Raw genomic sequence first — 18,006 nt, 5'->3', positions numbered from 1 at the left:
GCTATTCTTTTTTCCAAGGGGTATCTTTCTTAGTAGCATTATTTTGTTTTTTCTACTTTATATTTGAATTGAATACAAAACTAAATTTTCAACTTTAAGCCTATGTTAATAGTATCAAAAATGTACCAAGGCATGAAAACAGTAAAGTTTATGGCATAACATTGCATAATACCTAAGAATTCGAGGAAATATTTTTATTTTCGTTTTGAACATTGCATGATTTTAAAAGCTTAAAATGTTTACGCTTGAGATTATTGGGAGGGGGGAGGGGGGGGGGGATGAATAAGAATATCAAATATTATTTGAATTATAATATCCACAAATTTAAAAATACAAGAAAATAATTAAAGATTAAAAAAAATGATTAAAAATTAAAAAAAAATATTATTTACAAACTATAAATCCTAAATTCTACAATTGCAAAATATAAGAATTCTGTGATATTGAACTTCCTAAATTTATAAATCCTTGAATAATTATACTGTATACTGTAATTCTTAAGGGGTTACATACATGTAGAAAATCACAAAATTTCATGTTTTACATTGTTTGTAACCCCTTAAATGGTTTCATCTCAAATTACGGAAAATCAGTTTTTTTTTAGCATTTGTGAGTCATATTTTAGGTTAGAGACTCGTAGTTCGATTATCTGGACTGTTTTTTTGCGAGGGCTTAGGATTATCGAGCATTAACTGCATTTACATTTTCTAATCACTAGCTTTACGAACTGTATTCAAATTTGAAAATCTTTGATTTTAACATTTCAAACTTAGTAAATTCGTTTTACTTATTTTAAATTGTACAGTTTTGTTAATTTTTAATCTTATTCACTGTGGACTTTTTGATTTTCTTAATTTTTAACTTTGTGAATTCCTGCCTGAGGTATTGAATTTATGAATTTAAATTTTTGAATAGTTTTTAAAATTACAGTTCAAGTTCAAAAATAAACTTCCAGCTACTTGAATTTTTTAACCAATCTTTTAAGTTCTTTTAGCTTTATTATTTAAATTAAATGAAATAATTAAATATTATTAAACAGCATTTTTTTTATCGATTTGGTGTCTTCTTGAAAGTTGTGGAAAAATCGCTCCCAAATTAAACAAAAAACAATCAGTAGAAGTTTTTTTTTGTGATTCTCATTGTAAGCACCTCGGTTAGCACCACTTTAATCAATTTATTTTGTTTTGTTAACAAACATTGTTCGTCTACGAACAAAGACAGGTATTTTTGACAAGTATGTGACATTATATTTGCAAATGTAGTAGTGAAATCGATGTTCCGTCGAAAAATCCCGGTGATGAATTTTCCACTTTCTTATACTGATTCTCCGTGCGCGAGAGAGGAGAGAGCCAAGTTCCCTTCCGATTTTTTTTCTCTTGATGAGTGTCAAAAGATTTTTTTTATGAAGATTATTTCATCGCTGGTATTAAGTTGAAACAATTTTGTTTAATATAACCTTAAGCGAAAGTCACAATTGATTTCAAAGTTAAATTTATTTGTACATTTTTATCGGAAATAACATAAAATTTAACGAAAGTTTCATGCTTTGACAACGAAAATCGGTCCAATAGTCACTGAGATATGATTTGATTTTTCAGTCTCGTAAATATTTTTACCGGATAGCTCGTCCAATTTCCCATAAGATTGTCTCTGACCACTTTTCGAAATAACTCTTATGGGAAATTACGAGACTGAAAAATCAACCATCAAAAAACAATTTTTTCAACATTTTTATTTTTAAAACCGCTGTAACTTCACAAGGATTGGACTTAGGACAGTGGTCAATATGGAGACTTTTATATAAAATTGTCTGGAGAATCGATTCCCGTAAAAATAAAAATAAAAAATTTAAAAATTGAGCCATAGTCTCAACATTTGAATGCAAAAAATGTTTTTAAGTGCATTTAACACTAGTTCAGTTGTTTTGCAATAATTAGTTTTCAAACAATATAAGATTTGACGAAAACAAAAAATTTAGCGAAAAAAAAAACTTTTTGACATACTTAACATCAGAAATTTTCAAAAAAAAAAACAAAAGATTTTTAAATCAACCCAAACATGCTAAAAATGATTCTTAACGCTGAGGAATGCATTTTAAATCGATTTCAGCTGATTGCATTAAATTTCCATTGAAATTTTGAAATTTTTTGAATTTTTTTCCCCTGATTTTTCGGGCTAACTTTGAAGGGGCACTTTGTGACATTGCTCATGGTTTTATAAAATTTCGTTTTGTCAATGGTCTGTTTTTGACTAAAATATCCTTTTCGTTTCAAGTATGCCGTTATTTTTATATTTCCGAATAATTAAAAACAAGTTATTGGAAAAACACAACAATAAAATCACTAAATAGGCAAAAGATAATTGGTTGTGATATTATTTATCAACATATACGAGCAATTCCAGCTCAAATCAGGAATTTTTCTGGAACTTTTGTACCCGACCCTCTCCGATTGCAATGTAACTTTTTAGACATGTTATCCTAGGCCTATATAAGCCATTTTTGTGTATATGGAGCCAATAGTACTCGAAAATAACATTTGAGAAGGGCGTATGGTATTTACATATTTTTGTATTTTGCAATTTAAAAATTACTGTATCTCGAAGCCATTGCGTCGTATCAAAAAGTGGTCAAAGACAAACTTGTAGGAAATTGGACGAGCTTTCTGAAAAAAATACACTGAAACAAAAATACACGCCATTTCTATGAGTTTTTTTTTGATTTTAAAGTCTAAAACATAAATTTAAAGGTGTTGTCACGATTTTTTTTCGTTCAAAATTTTTGAGGGAATAGCCTAAGATGTTACCAAAAGACTGACGAAAAATGCAGGATGGTATGTCTCTTCTAAAAAATACCAATATCATTTACTAAAACTGTTTTTTTTGAAAAGTGGTCTAAACGTCAAAATTTTCAAAAACCCATAGTGGGAAACGATTCCCAAGACAATTTTACATAAAAGTCTCCATATTGACCATTGTCCTATGTCCAATCCTTGGGAAGATACAGCGGTTTTAAAAATAAAAATGATGAAAAAATAGGTTTTTTGGTGATTTTTGGCAATTTCTATATGACAGACTTGGTTTTTCAGTCTCGTAAATATTTTTACCGGAAAGCTCGTCCAATTTCCCATAAGTTTGCCTTTGACAGCATTTCATTTGGATGTAAGGGCTTACAGATATAAGCTTAATTACATTATTAATAACTGAAAAGGGAATATTTTTTTCAGTGTGGTAGAAACCTGGATAGTAAATTAGCTTACGTAAATATCAAAACGAGTCCAATCAAAAAGCTGTCAAAAGCAAACTTATGGGAAATTGGACGAGCTTTCCGGTAAAAATATTTACGAGACTGAAAAACCAAGTCTGTCATATAGAAATTGCCAAAAACCACAAAAAAACCCGTTTTTTCAACACTTTTATTTTTAAAACCGCTGTAACTTCACAAGGATTGGACTTAGGACAATGGTCAATATGGAGACTTTTATGTAAAATTGTCTGGAGAATCGATTCCCACTACCGGTTTTTAAAAATTTTTACGTTTAGACCACTTTTCAAAAAAACAGTTTTAGTAAATGATTTTTGTATTTTTTTAGGAGAGACATACCATCCTGCATTTTTCGTCAGTCTTTTGGTAACATCTTAGGCTATTTCCTCAAAAATTTTGAGCGAAACATTATAAGGTGTTATGTCGATTCCGTTTGTCTTTGACCACTTTTTGATACGACGCAATGGCTTCGAGATACAGTAATTTTTAAATTGCAAAATACAAAAATATGTAAATACCATACGCCCTTCTCAAATGTTATTTTCGAGTACTATTGGCTCCATATACACAAAAATGGCTTATATAGGCCTAGGATAACATGTCTAAAAAGTTACATTGAAATCGGAGAGGGTCGGGTACAAAAGTACCAGAAAAATTCTTGATTTGAGCTGGAATTGCTCATACTAAGCATGACAAATGCAAATAAAAATATTAAAAATAAATGAAAAAAAATAAACTGCAAACATTGCTCAAAATGGCCTCCAGATCACACAAGTATAAAAATTAGGGCTGTAGTATATTTTGTACATTTTTGAGTGTCCAAGCTTTTTAAAAACGATAAGAAAGCATCAGTTATCCTGGAAAGTGAATCGAACGGCGACGTCCTTTCTTGCTGATGGGGGTATAAGGGATCAGTCGTAATGGTTTTGGGATCGTGTGAGCAATGTTTAGTATGAAACAGTGATTTTGGAATAAAAACATTACATGGCGGTTGTCCCGCTTTTTATTTATTCGTCGAGTGATTTCGTAATTTGCTTTAACGACTGGACCGTGAGTGGTTTAACAAAAAGTTACTTACCAGTTCTTGTTGGAATTGACTGAAAATTGTCTTATTTAACTTTCAATATTGTGCCTCCCCTCACAAAACCACAACTTGACCTGTCAACGCGCTTATCAACGACTCAATTTACGAGACCACCACGGCAAATCGCGTGCAGCAATCAATTTTCACCTCTTTATTTGCGCCATTTGATCGCCTCCCACCACGTTGGGTGAGCTTTTCCCCTTTTTTTATTTCCTAAAAAAAATCAGCGGCGTCATGTTTTCTGTAGAGTTTCCTCAACACGGGTTCGGTTTGGGGGGAAAACGATGAGGGGCGGCCTTTAGTGGGGGAGTATATTTTAACGACCTATCGTGAAGTGTCAAACATTCAGAGCGATGTGGGCATTATTTATTGAGTACAAGTGATTTAACGAGGGACTGTCGTTTGGTCACAGTTTCACAGCTTATTTTTTTTGGCAGGGTTGTTACGGATGGAGTAGATTTGAATAATCTAGCGAATTTCGTAAATTTGATTTGATTGGTTTGAAATTAAGTAATAAATAAACAATAGCCAATAGCCAATAGCCAATAGCCAATAGCCAATAGCCAATAGCCAATAGCCAATAGCCAATAGCCAATAGCCAATAGCCAATAGCCAATAGCCAATAGCCAATAGGCAATAGCCAATAGCCAATAGCCAATAGCCAATAGCCAATAGCCAATAGCCAATAGCCAATAGCCAATAGCCAATAGCCAATAGCCAATAGCCAATAGCCAATAGCCAATAGCCAATAGCCAATAGCCAATAGCCAATAGCCAATAGCCAATAGCCAATGGATCTGGTACGTTTCGCCGAATGTCGTTTCGCCGACGGTCATTTCGCCGAATGTCGTTTCGCCGAATGGTACGTTTCGCCGAAAGTCATTTCGCCGAATGGACGTTTCGCCGAATTGAATAAAAATAAAAAAAAATGTACAATTTATGCTATTTGTTCGCTGCAGTGCCATCTTGTAATTCACTCATGCAAACTTGAGAAGGAGTGGCAAGATAATAATATAATAATTTAAAAAGTAAAGAACGTCTCATGTTTCAAAGAATGCAAAAACTCACAGAAATAATACAAATAATTTGCTTAAAAAATGAAGAATGCAAAAACTATCAGAAATTTTTCTAAATGTAATGCTAAAAACAAAAAAAAACTGCTCATGTGTGAAAGATTGCAAAATCTAACAAAAATTATAGAAATAATATGCTTAAAAAACTAAATATACATAAACTCACCGAAATAATTGAAAAATATGCCAAAAATATAGAATGCAAAAACTAACAGCAATTTAGCAAAATGTTGTGCTGAAAACCAAAAGAACTGCTCATGTTTGAAAGAATGCAAAAACTCCCAAAATTTATACAAATAAATTGCTTGAAAAACAAAGAATTCAAAAACAAACAGAAATAATCGAAATAATAAGCAGCCAATTAAAAGAACTGCTCATGTTTGAAAAAATGCAAAAACTCACAGAAATAATTAAAAAAAATATGCTTGAATACAAAGAATGCAAAAACTAACAAAAAAAATCCAAAATGTTATGCAAAAAATCAAAAGAACTGCTCATGTTTGAAAGAATGCGAAAACTTTCAAACATTATACAAATAATTTGCTTAAAAACAAAGAATGCAAAAACTTACAGAATTTTTTCAAAATGTTATGTTAAAGATCAAAAGAACTGCTCATGTTTGAAAGAATGCAAAACCTCCCAAAAATTATAGAAATAATATGCTTAAAAAAAACTAATAATGCATAAACTCATCGAAATATTTGAAAAGTATGCCAAAAATATAGAATGCAAAAACTAACAGCAATTTTGCAAAATGTTGTGCTGAGAACCAAGAGAACTGCTCATGTTTAAAAGAATGCGAAAACTTCCAAAAATTATACAAATAATTTGCTTGAAAAACAAAGAATGCAAAAGCAAACAGAAATAATCTAAATTATAAGCAGCCAATTAAAAGAACTGCTCATGTTTGAAAGAATGAAAAAACTCACAGAATTTAAAAAAAAAAATATATGCTTAAATACAAAGAATTCAAAAACTCACAAAAATTATACAAATAATTTGCTTAAAAACAAAGAATGCAAAAACAAACAGAAATAATCAAAATTATAAGCAGAAAATAAAAAAAACTGTTCATGATTAACAGAACGCAAAAACTTACAGAAATAATTCAAATGATATATTAAAACAAGAATGCAAAAAACTAACAGAAATGATTTAAAATTGTTTGCTGTAATTAAATAACTGCTTATATTTGAAAGAATGCAAAAACTCGTACAATTTTTTTCAACTAGATTATTTTTTAAGCGATTGTTTATGCAACAAAAATTATTTTTTTAAAAAAGATTGCAAAATCACCTTTTGGGGACATTATACTTTTTCAAAATATTTTAATACAATTTGTTTCCATTTTATATATTTATTTTACGTTTATTTGTCAATTCGGCGAAACGTCCCATTCGGCGAAACGTCCCATGCGGCGAAACGACATTCGGCGAAATGACCTTCGGCGAAATGGCCGTCGGCGAATAGCCAATAGCCAATAGCCAATAGCCAATCGCCAATAGCCAATAGCCAATAGCCAATAGCCAATAGCCAATAGCCAATAGCCAATAGCCAATAGCCAATAGCCAATAGCCAATAGCCAATAGCCAATAGCCAATAGCCAATAGCCAATAGCCAATAGCCAATAGCCAATAGCCAATAGCCAATAGCCAATAGCCAATAGCCAATAGCCAATAGCCAATAGCCAATAGCCAATAGCCAATAGCCAATAGCCAATAGCCAATCGCCAATAGCCAATAACCTCAGAACAATCACTAACAACCCTGGCGTTGGAAAAAATGATAAGGAAGTGATATTCGTAATCGATTGGAAGAGGAAAAAGAACTCAAATCGGTCGAGTATTTAGCAGTTCATATATTTGATTTGTTATTCTCTTCTGTACCGCTGTTTTTTGGTTCACAAAAATAAATACATCCATATAAATACTTCTTGCAGCCAGTTCGAGATGATATCTTCTTTGATTTATTGTTATTCCATCATATTTTCCTTTACTCTGGTAGAAACTACTGTTACAAAAGGTATACAACAGTGCGTGGTCACAGTCAAAAACTGAACAATATTTCAATCAGGGAAACTTGTCGTTGGTATAAGATATTGGCTATTTTCACTTATTGGAAATACTTTTTGCAACGTTTCGTGCATCAACAGGTAAACAGGCTCTTCAATGGCGGTTATATTTAAACTCTTTGAGAAAAAAACAAAACTCATTCGGTAGATAGATATTTAACGATTTCTACATCGGGTTGTGTGCTTACCGTGTCCTAACATTGCTTAAAATCTAACTATTTTCTTACAACAGCTTTTTTGCCTTGCTATACGCACGCATAGAACCAATAACTCTTTGGTTTACACTTCCTACGAGAGATCGAACGCTAAAGAGGGAGGAAGTTCTAAATGTTAGAATACACACGCTTTAAAAGAAATTGTTGGCGCTTTTCTTTAAAGTTTTCATTTTTAAGGAGGGGCGAGGGTTCGATTTTCGTATAGCCTCACAACGAGTAACGAGGGTCGATTTTTTTTCTACTAGACACTGATTGCGGGGTGTTTTCGAGGAGTTTTGATGAGCTGCTGGTATAAAAACATCGAATTCGCGTTACCACGGCCAGATGATTGTTGTTACGTATATATTTTATTCTAGGTTTTGTTTTTACTTAGACACTTATCGGTATAACTAAGGGGACATCACTACATCAGCACGTTACATTCAAAGGAGGATATATTTTGGACTTTGAAATTAGAGTAATCATGCATTTGTTACAAATTTTGTAGTAAAAAATAATTGCCGAATTAATTTTCTTCTAATTGAAATTGTTTTTTTAAATTCCACATTTATTCATCAGTTGTTTTTTTTTTAATTAAAGCATGGTATTTGATTTGATCTACTAAATTATTGAAAATTACACTTTTTGTTTTTTTAAACAATATGCAGTGAAAAAACTGAATAAAATCCTAGAAATGGTTTATGACGATCTTGAAATCCCGGGCAGACGGTAATAACTAATACTGTTAAAATAACAAAAAGTGTTATGGAATATTCGCAATTCGCAATTCGCAATTTCGCAATTTTCAGTGTAAGAACGGGCCTTGACCGATCTTATGCACCAGGTTCCCGACGAACACGCACTGCCCTTACACCTACATCTCACCCTTGCTCTGAGTCAGTACGAGCAGCACGCTAGAACACGCTTTGAGTGTTCGTGCCAGGCATGCACACTTTCTTTTCCGGTTACGCATTTTAACTCGGCCGGGGGTGGTACATTACGTAGGGTTTGATGTAAGTATAAGCGCCTAACCATTTATAGTGTGCCTATCAACTATCATCAACGCAAAAACTGTTATATTATTAGTTTGAATTCAAAAATTAGTTGTTATTTTATTGTTTTCTCCTGAAATCTTTCCTAGTGTTGAGTCGTGTTTATCTGTTGCTATTTCTTTTGTCGCGGTGTTTTGTTACAATTTTTGGTCCTAAGCATGTTATAAAAGTTTACCAAAAGTACAATAGTAATATTTGTGTTAATCCTTTTACCATTCCATAAATTGAGTAAGGGCTCAAACCTCACTTTTCAAACAAAGGGTGAAGATTGAAGAGAATAATGAGAGAATAAGAGAATGATGAGCGTATTTTAAAGAATAAAAATGAGAAGCTGGATGTATTAGATGTAAAATAAGACAATAGTTAATAAATAGAGATACAAAACAAGCTTAGATTATAGTAATGATAATTTATAGGACAGATAAAGAATTATTCAAATAAATAAATTCGCAATAAAATAAAAAAAAAGATTAGGCGAATGATAAATAGACTTGATATTACTAGTACATTAAGGAAAAGTATATTTTTAAGGAAAAAAAAAACAAAGTTTGTTACAGCAGTATCAATTGGTAAAAAAGAGTGGAAAAGCTTTGAGAGATAAGAGAATCAAAAGTTAGTAAAATCAAAATCAAATGATGGATATTAAATAGAAGAATCAGTGAAGAATTGAGAATCAGTAGAGCAAAATAAAAAAGGAGATAGGTGGTAGCTGGAAATGGAAAAGAGAGAAACCCCGTTGTGCGATGTTTCAGGTACATCCACAGCAGTTGACTCAACATACTGCGAATCGAAACAATACCGTCTACAATCACAAATTACTTCCCTTTCCTACATTGTCGCGCCCCTTTCTTTTAGCCGTCTCGACTCTGACCCGCGGTGGTCAAAGGTTCACAATCCGTTTCCACAGGCCACCAGCTAGGTCATCATGAAAACCAAGCCAACGCGGAGGTAAGAAAATAGGACACTCGCAAGGAACCAGAGCTATACTGTTCTGATCAAGATAATTCGGATGATCTAACAGAACTACGGATGTAGTTAGTTACGCTCCTTCCAGGATGTTCCTTACGTGGACGTCAACCGAAGAGCACGCAACAAGGTCAGTGCCATTGCATGCTCTTAGGTATCAATCCTTGGCCTGCAACAAAAAGTGTTTTGGAATATTCTTGCAAAATCCAGATTTGCATAAGAGTTTAATAACAGTTCATGTTATCATAACCAAATTTGTTATCGGTCTGATACTAATTGAAAACCAGAACAACTTGGGAATAACATTTTTTGTTATTGAAGAATACCTCAAACTGTTATTGGGATGATCGGATTAGTTGTTAAAATAACAAAAAATAATAACAAATATTTGTTCGAAAAATAACTTAAAATGTTATTAGTCTGTTATTACAATAACAATCCAATAACAAAAAAAAATAATAACGACGAATAACGAATCTTGTTATAAATAACAGAAAATGTTATTGGCCTAGTATTTTCAAATATCAAAAAATGTTATTCCCACGTTATTTCCGTCTGCTCGGGATACAACTCTTTACAAGCCTCCATAACTCTGGTTTTCCTCACTAAGAGAAAACTCAATCGAGAGGCAAAAAAACACAATCCCCAGTTGATTTTCGTCTGCGAGCGATTGTCTGATTGCTTAGCGCCATTTGCGCGGGGTTTGCTTTTTATCGTTCCCAAAAAAGAAAATAACGTTAAGAATTTCGTCGATTTTCCACCCGTTTTTCACCGGATCCGGCCCGCACGCTCGTCAGCTGGTGTAAATATTTGCGTTCTATTTTGCATTATCAATAGTAATAACATGATTATATTTATTCCCGCCAGAAACTGAACCAGCTGCCAAATCAACCGGGAATCGGGCGTCTTCTGCCGGATATTTATTTCGGCTTTCTCCGCCAGGCTGCGATTTGTGTTTTCCCCGGCTTCGTTTTTAACTTTTTTTCCCTGACGTTTTCGTCGTCACAGCATGGAAATTTGTCTGGGCTGGATCGAGTGGATTTTGACCTTTTTTTTCTTTTGACGCAGAATTTGAAAAAAAAAGAGCGAACTCAAATTTTTCTTGGAATTGTTTGTTTTATGTGTTTTTTGGAACATGGCTTTTGCTTTAATTCACGAAAATTGTTTTAAGGTGTTGTTGAAAATCTTCAGCATTTGGGCGTAGATACATAAGTCTAGAGTTTTTTTGAAAAGGTCCTATAAACATATGAAAGAAAATCACAATAGTTTATAGGACCTTTAAAAAAAACTTTAGAAGTGTTGTAATATTAACCCTCTACAACCCAACCCCGCCTTTAGACGGGCTTCGATCTAAAAATTCGCCAAAAATCAATTTTTCAACCAATTTTTGATCTTTAAAAAGCATTGGAAAGAAGAACTCTTAAAATTTTAGAAAATTTTAGGGTTGGAAGTTTTACTTGTTTTATGTGAATTTGCCAATGTTTTTAAAAATAACATTTTTTCAGGGGTCAACTTTGGCTGTGTTTTTTACTAACATTTCCTATATTTTCAGTAAAATTTAGTATGCAGTAATTTTTGTAGTCTCCCAGACTATGCCTCTACGCATTTTTCTACAATTTAAATGTAATGGTGCCATTCTATAGCAGAAAATGTGAAAAACAAGCAAAAAATTGAAAAAAGTGGTTGTAAAAACGTGAAAAAATTAGTTAGGCAAAATTAAATTATATTAGGTGGTAGAATAGTCCAAATACTACCAAAAACAAACATAAACAAAACAAGATAAATGCAAATTCAAATACTAAAAATGAAACAAGAAAAACATAAAACAAGAGAAGTAAAGTTTTTCGTAGAACAAAAGTTGCTCAAAATGACATCCTGAACACGCGAAAAATAAAACTTTTCGAAAAAAAATTTGGGCAGTAGAGGGTTAACAGTAAAATTTTGTATTCATTTCCAAAAAAAAAATCAGATGGTATCACCTTACCATAGTTGAACTGTAATTTACACGACTGTAAACAGACTTCAACAGGTGCTGGTTAATTGTGATAATAGAGTTGCAACCTATAGGAACTTTTTAAATATTAACGTTACAACATATGGTTAACTTACACACGTTTTTTTACTTGGGCCTCTTTCTGCTTGATTTTTTCATCAGATACGACGAAATTTTATGGTCAGACAAGTTCCGAGAAAATGCTCACTGAGCTAGATAATGAGTCGGATTATTTTCAACGACCTTTTAATGGTAGTTGTTGTTGGAGTCGGAGTCGAAGTAGGGATATGTTTGGATAGACCATAACATGATTTAAATTTGAAATAAAACTTAAATTCAAAACTTAAAAAAGCCGTCGATTTAAATAAAAACAATTTAGACGTTTTTTCCAAGGTTGTTAACGGTTAACTTTTAAAAGCTGGGTATTGAACAAGTTTGTTAACGATATCCTTATCGTGATTTGATAACCAAGCAGTTCTCTATGAAATCGGCCGTTTAGTGCATTTTTATTTTTTATTATTTTTTTAACTATGCTCAAACTTTGCGGGGATTTTTCCCATGTTCAGGGTGGTTAAATCTTCGCGACTTTCGCGATTTTCGCGAATTTCGCGGATTTCGCGGAAATCTAAATTGCTCTCACCGAGCAGGATTTAGATAAATTTGCGTTCTTTCTTCTGGAAATACTAGATTTAGACAAACATTTTCACTAGCCATCGAAATCTACGTTGTATTCTTGAAGATAGAACCACAGGAACATTCAACAGAAATCCGCGAAATCCGCGCCGCGAAAATCGCGAAATCCGCGAAGATTTTTAACCACCCTGCATGTTCAAAGAAGTCATTATGTGCCATTGGTTCACCCATACAAGTCTCCATACAATTTTGGCAGCTGTCCATACAAAAATGGTACGTTAATATTCGAAAATCTATCTATTTTTTGAAAGAATTTTCAAATCGATTTTGCGTCTCTGGCAAAGTTGTAGGCAAGGGTCCTGATTTTCAGTTCATAGATCAGAAATCACCCACTCATCACCGAACGAATCATTGCCGACTGGAGCGCGCAACCATTCGCGAGCGAACACGACCCGCTAGCGGCTTGCTCAATCGCTTCTCTCAGCGAAACAAATACTTCGTGAATTTCCTTTTCTACTCCATCCGTCAACCCGAGTCACACACGAGGAGAGAGAGCAAAAAAAAAAAAAAAATACAAGCGTTGCTCACTTGGCCTGCACTACCACAGTTTGCCGTCAATTATAATTTGGTATGGTGGAAATTGCTGCCAACTGTGTCTTTAATGTTGTGTGAACAACAAAATTGCAAAATATTATGCATAATATTATTGATTTCAAGTAATTTCTTAAATGATCAAAGCAAAACCGATCGCAAACTATTTTCAGTCAGCTTTGAGCGACGTAACGAAATTGGTCTCTCTGAACCATTTTCTGTACTACCCGATTGGAGTGAGAGAAAGAGCAAAGAGAGAGTGTTCAGTAGCGATTGGTGTGGCAGTGACAAACGGTAGGAATACATCAGAGCAGTTTTTTTTCATCGTGCTAGATATGTGCTCGCGAGTGACTGAGTCTTTTTGGAGCAATCAGGACCCTTTGTTGTAGGTATTGATGAGGACTTTATTTCAATTGACTTTATTTTCGCGAAAAATATATTTTCAAAGTTCGTATTTTTTTAATTTGAAGATTGGACCTCTGATTGATGAGATACAGCGGATAAAATAAAACATAAACAGGTAAATTGAGTTTTGAAATTCTCACCCAAACAGCCCACCATTGTATAATTCCAGTATCTCAGCAACTAATAGTCAAGTTTTAAATGCTAAAACAAAAATATTATTTTTGTAAATTCTTCTGATCTTTTCGATTTTTTTTGAATTAAGGCTAACGTTTCAAAAGGGCCAAAAAATTGAGTATTTTTAAAAAATACTGTTATTTCTGAAAATTTGCGAATTTTACATTAAATATTTCAGGTCAGTGAAAATCTAAAAAAATGCGTCCTTTGATACCCATATTGCAAATTAAATATGAGTATTTTTATAACAAATACAGTAGTTTGTAAAAATTGCGTATTTCAAATGAAATTCTGTTTACAATTTTGCTTCGTTTGATATCGATATTGCAAATAATGAACAATTGAATTTATTTTTAAAACATTATTTTGTGATAGTTTTTGAGTTTCTTAATGTTTTGTTCCAAATCTTATGCGATCGCAAATAATTGTTTTTTTTTAATTAAAGGCAACATTAAACCTGTTTTTTTTTACAAACGGTTTAAAATGAATACATTTCACATCAATTAAAAAAAATGCAACGAAACCCATCTCTTTCTCTACACGTTAACATTGATTATCTCTACAGTCCATTTATAACAAATGCTTAATTATTGGTGGTATTCTAAAACGTCTTCTTAGTCTAGTCTTTACTTTTAACAATACTTACTACTCTTTTACAGCCGTGTGTGTGATCCGGTCAAGTGCTTCGTGTACAGGTTAATAGATTTTAAACAGTCAGTCGCCATGCGACACGAGACCCTTGAAACGACAGTAACAGTACCGCAAGTACATTGCTATAAATGTCCCCTTTTCGAGTTGATATAACATCCGGATAGAGTCTACGACTGGCCCTAAAGATGCGGCGCGAGAATACTCATAATAACAATCAGACTTGAGTTTTTTTCATGTTTTTTGATCATTTTGATTTGTGATTACCCTGAAGTGCGTGTACAGTGTGTGTTAGGTTTGTTAGACGCGGTTTAGAGGATCATCGCTCGAGGCTGAAGCAGAACCTGCTGGTGGCCATGGTCCGTCGCCGCAGGTGACCGTCGTCGTCCAGCTGAGCTCACCTCAGCCCGAGTGCTTCGATGCTGAGGCACAGTTCCTTGCCGTTTTGGGCGGACCGTGCCTTCTCGTTGACATCCGACTGCAGGCTGGAGGTGCTGTTGCTGTTGGTGGTGTTGTGGTTCACCAGGAACTGGGACTGCGGCGACAGCGGGATCTCCTCAATCTTTTCCAGATCTTGGGCCACGCTGGCCGATTGCTGTTTGTGGATGCCGATGGTGCGTTGCTGCTTGGACGCCGACATCGACACCGAGTTGGCGGAGCTTATGGACGGGATCGACGACAGTGTTCCCATGCGGGCCAGCTGGTCGCGATCGATCGAGATCGACGAGATCGTGTCCAGCGTAGCCTTTTGGCTGTTGCTCATCGACGGTCCAACGTCGTCCTTGTCCAGACTGAACTGGCGCCGCAGGAAACGGGTCGAGCCGGGTTTGCTCGAACAGTCCATCCGGTTGACCTGATAGCCGTGGAACCGCCCGTCGATGTGACACTGCGAAAGATTGCTCTCGCTTGGACTCAGACACTTGTAGTAGTTGTACGGCGAGCTCAAGTCGATCATTTCCTCAATCCTCTTGAACAGCCGCGTCGAGGAACTTCCCGGTGGGGACGGATTCAGTCGGTTGAAGCTGGAGTTGGCGCTGAGGAACGTCGTGTCCGACACAATCTCCGACAACTTGCGGGCCTGCGGACTTGGCAGCGGAGTCTTCGCCCCAAAGTCTCCCATGTTGAGCGTGTAGTTGGCGTTGGACGAGCCCGAGTCGATCGATATCGAAGCCATCAACGGGGGATTGTCGCTGGCCATCGGTGGGGTGATTTCGACCTTCACGTCTATCGACTCGCCCGCGACCGACGGTGAGTGGCTGGACGAGTGGTTGGCAGTTGTGGAACCGCCGTTGTGGCTGTCGACGGAGACGATCGGGTGTTGGTACTGCTGCTGCTGCTGCTGGTTGTTCTGCTCCGACTGGAACAGTGACTTGCGGAGGATGGCAATGTCCAGGCTGGGGGGACGAAATAAATTTTAAAAATCTGATTAGAGGTGATAATAATAAAACAGGAATGAATAATTGAAATAATGTTTGGCATGGCAAAAACAATTAAAACTTTTGAGAACATGCCGCATCTCAACACCCAACTGGGGATAATCATCGATTGATGGACACAACTTTTTTTGAAGTATTTTTTTTTCAATTTTTTTGCATTTATAGCAGTTGGGAAAATCGATGGATTTATGGACATATCCATCAAATTTTATTTAGTTTTTGTTAAGTATCAATTTTTGTTCAACATAAGCAGAGATATGTCCAATTTCGTAAAATAAAAAGGGACTTCCTCAAAAATTTGGATCTAATTCACTTTCACATGATTAACACTGCCTACTCAAATATTTTTAATGATGGTAAAATTATGTTGAAACTGTATCAAATTTTGATGAAATTTAAGGAAATTATTTTACAGTCGACTCTCTGGCTGTCGGTCTTCTCGATACCAAAATTGCTCCAGCTGTCAATAAATTGTTCAGTCTTTTTCAAGAAGCATGCTTTGATTCTTCATTCTATAATTTGATACCTCCCGCTCTCGACGGTCTCTTAAATATCGACAACGAGAGAGTCCACTGTATTAGAATCATGCAAAACGCAGTAGGTGTTCAACATGTGAAAGGGAATTAAATTCAGAAATTTTGGAAAAAAGTAACTTTTTGTATTGTTTGTTCAAGCCCGGACAGGTCCCAAGCAGACGGAAATAACTTGGGAATAACATTTTTTGATATTTGAAAATACTAGGCCAATAACATTTTATGTTATTTATAACAAGATTTGTTATGCGTCGTTATGATTTTTTTGTTATTAGATTGTTATTGCAATAACAGACTTATAACATTTTAAGTTATTCTTCGAACAAATCTTTGTTATTATTATTTGTTATTTTAACAACTAATCCGATCATCCCAATAACAGTTGGGGGTATTCTTCCATAACGAAAAATGTTATTCCAAAGTTGTGTTGGCTTTCAACCAATATCAGACCAATAACAAATTTTGTTATGATAAAATAAACTGTTATTAAAATCTTATGCAAAAAAGGATTTTTCAAGAAAATTCCATAACAATTTCTGTTATTTTAACAATATTAGTTATTGAAATGGCATAAATTTTGTTATTACCGTCTACCCGGGGAGGGGACAACCAAACATAGGTCATTTCAATAACAAGTTAAAATATCTAATGTTGTTATTAGAAAGTCACGATCAACGGTACCCGGGCAGACGGTAATAACAAAATTTATGCCATTTCAATAACAAATACTGTTAAAATAACAAAAAGTGTTATGGAATATTCTTGCAAAATCTATTTTTGCATAAGAGTTTAATAACAGTTTATGTTATCATAACAAAATTTGTTATTGGTCTGATATTGGTTGAAATCCAAAACAACTTTGGAATAACATTTTTTGTTATGGAAGAATACCTCCAACTGTTTTTGGGATGATCGGATTAGTTGTTAAAATAACATAAAACAATAAAAAAGATTTGAATAACTAAAAGTGTGACTAGTCTACAATAACAATCCAATAAAAAAAAACATAACGACGAATAACAAATCTTGTTATAAATAACATAAAATGTTATTGGCTTTTTTATTTCAAATATCCAAAAATTTTATTCCCAAGTTATTTCCGTCTGCTCGGGTTGTACCAAAACTTTTTTATGATGGTTCAATTAATTATTGATTACATTTTCAAAACAACCAATGTGAAATGGGTTTCCTATGTACATAGAACCTTTTGAAATTGCATGCGAGAATTTGATGTTGGAATATTGCTATACGTAGAACAAATTTTACAAAAGTTAAATTTTTTGACTTAAAAAATGACTTAAAAATTATTAACCATCACAATAAGTTGTTTTGTTTTTTTTTAAATAATATTTGCAATATTCTAAAAAAAACTTATGGACGATAAAATTTCAAATTAAATATTGAAAAGAGAAATTTTGGCAAACTTTATAAGCAAGAATGAATCAAATATAAAGAAATTATTTAAAATATGCTTGCGTATCTTTGTTCTAAGTTCAGTACTCCTTGTCTACAAATCTTCAATGCTCGAATCTCCCAAAGTAAACGGCGTAAACAAGAAAAACATCTGCTGCGATCCGCACAAAGTTTGTTTACATATCTTACTAAAAGAGTGTGTGAAATGCTGCTCCACATAACTCTGCCACGCGAACTTTTGAGCGCCGGCGGTAAACAAATCAAAAAATGTGTGTGTGTATATAATTTTTTGGACAGTTTTACCACATAAAGCTGTATATGCACTTCGGAAGGAACCGGTCAAGAAAAAAGTCAAATGGGCAACAGCGGCGGTGAGAGCAAGCCAGAGAGGGTGAAGAAATGCCCCAAGAAATCGCTCCCTCTCCTTTGTTCTGCTGTTCGTAAAGCTGTTTCTTGACCCCTTTCCTTCCGAACTCCGTA

At 34.3% G+C, this 18,006-nt stretch overlaps 1 protein-coding gene across 2 annotated transcripts in view; it reads right to left on the bottom strand.

Annotated features, from left to right (window-relative positions):
- Positions 1–13,916: 13,916 nt before the first annotated feature.
- The window catches only part of LOC120413780 (uncharacterized), a 176,856-nt gene continuing 172,766 nt past the window's right edge, over positions 13,917–18,006 (bottom strand). Inside the window, exon 15 of one of the 2 annotated variants that reach the window (XM_039574724.2) lies at positions 13,917–15,538. In XM_039574724.2, coding sequence (XP_039430658.1) covers positions 14,542–15,538 — 997 coding nt within the window. In that variant the 3' untranslated portion in view covers positions 13,917–14,541. The remainder of the gene's footprint in view (positions 15,539–18,006) is intronic. The other variant, XM_039574725.2, reaches the window with a different exon arrangement.

The sequence above is a fragment of the Culex pipiens genome, chromosome 3 (genome assembly GCF_016801865.2).
Source record: "Culex pipiens pallens isolate TS chromosome 3, TS_CPP_V2, whole genome shotgun sequence".
Classification (NCBI taxonomy): Eukaryota; Metazoa; Arthropoda; class Insecta; order Diptera; family Culicidae; genus Culex; species Culex pipiens.
Note: the sequence above shows the minus strand (reverse complement) of the source record. Positions and strands in the feature narration are given on the sequence as shown.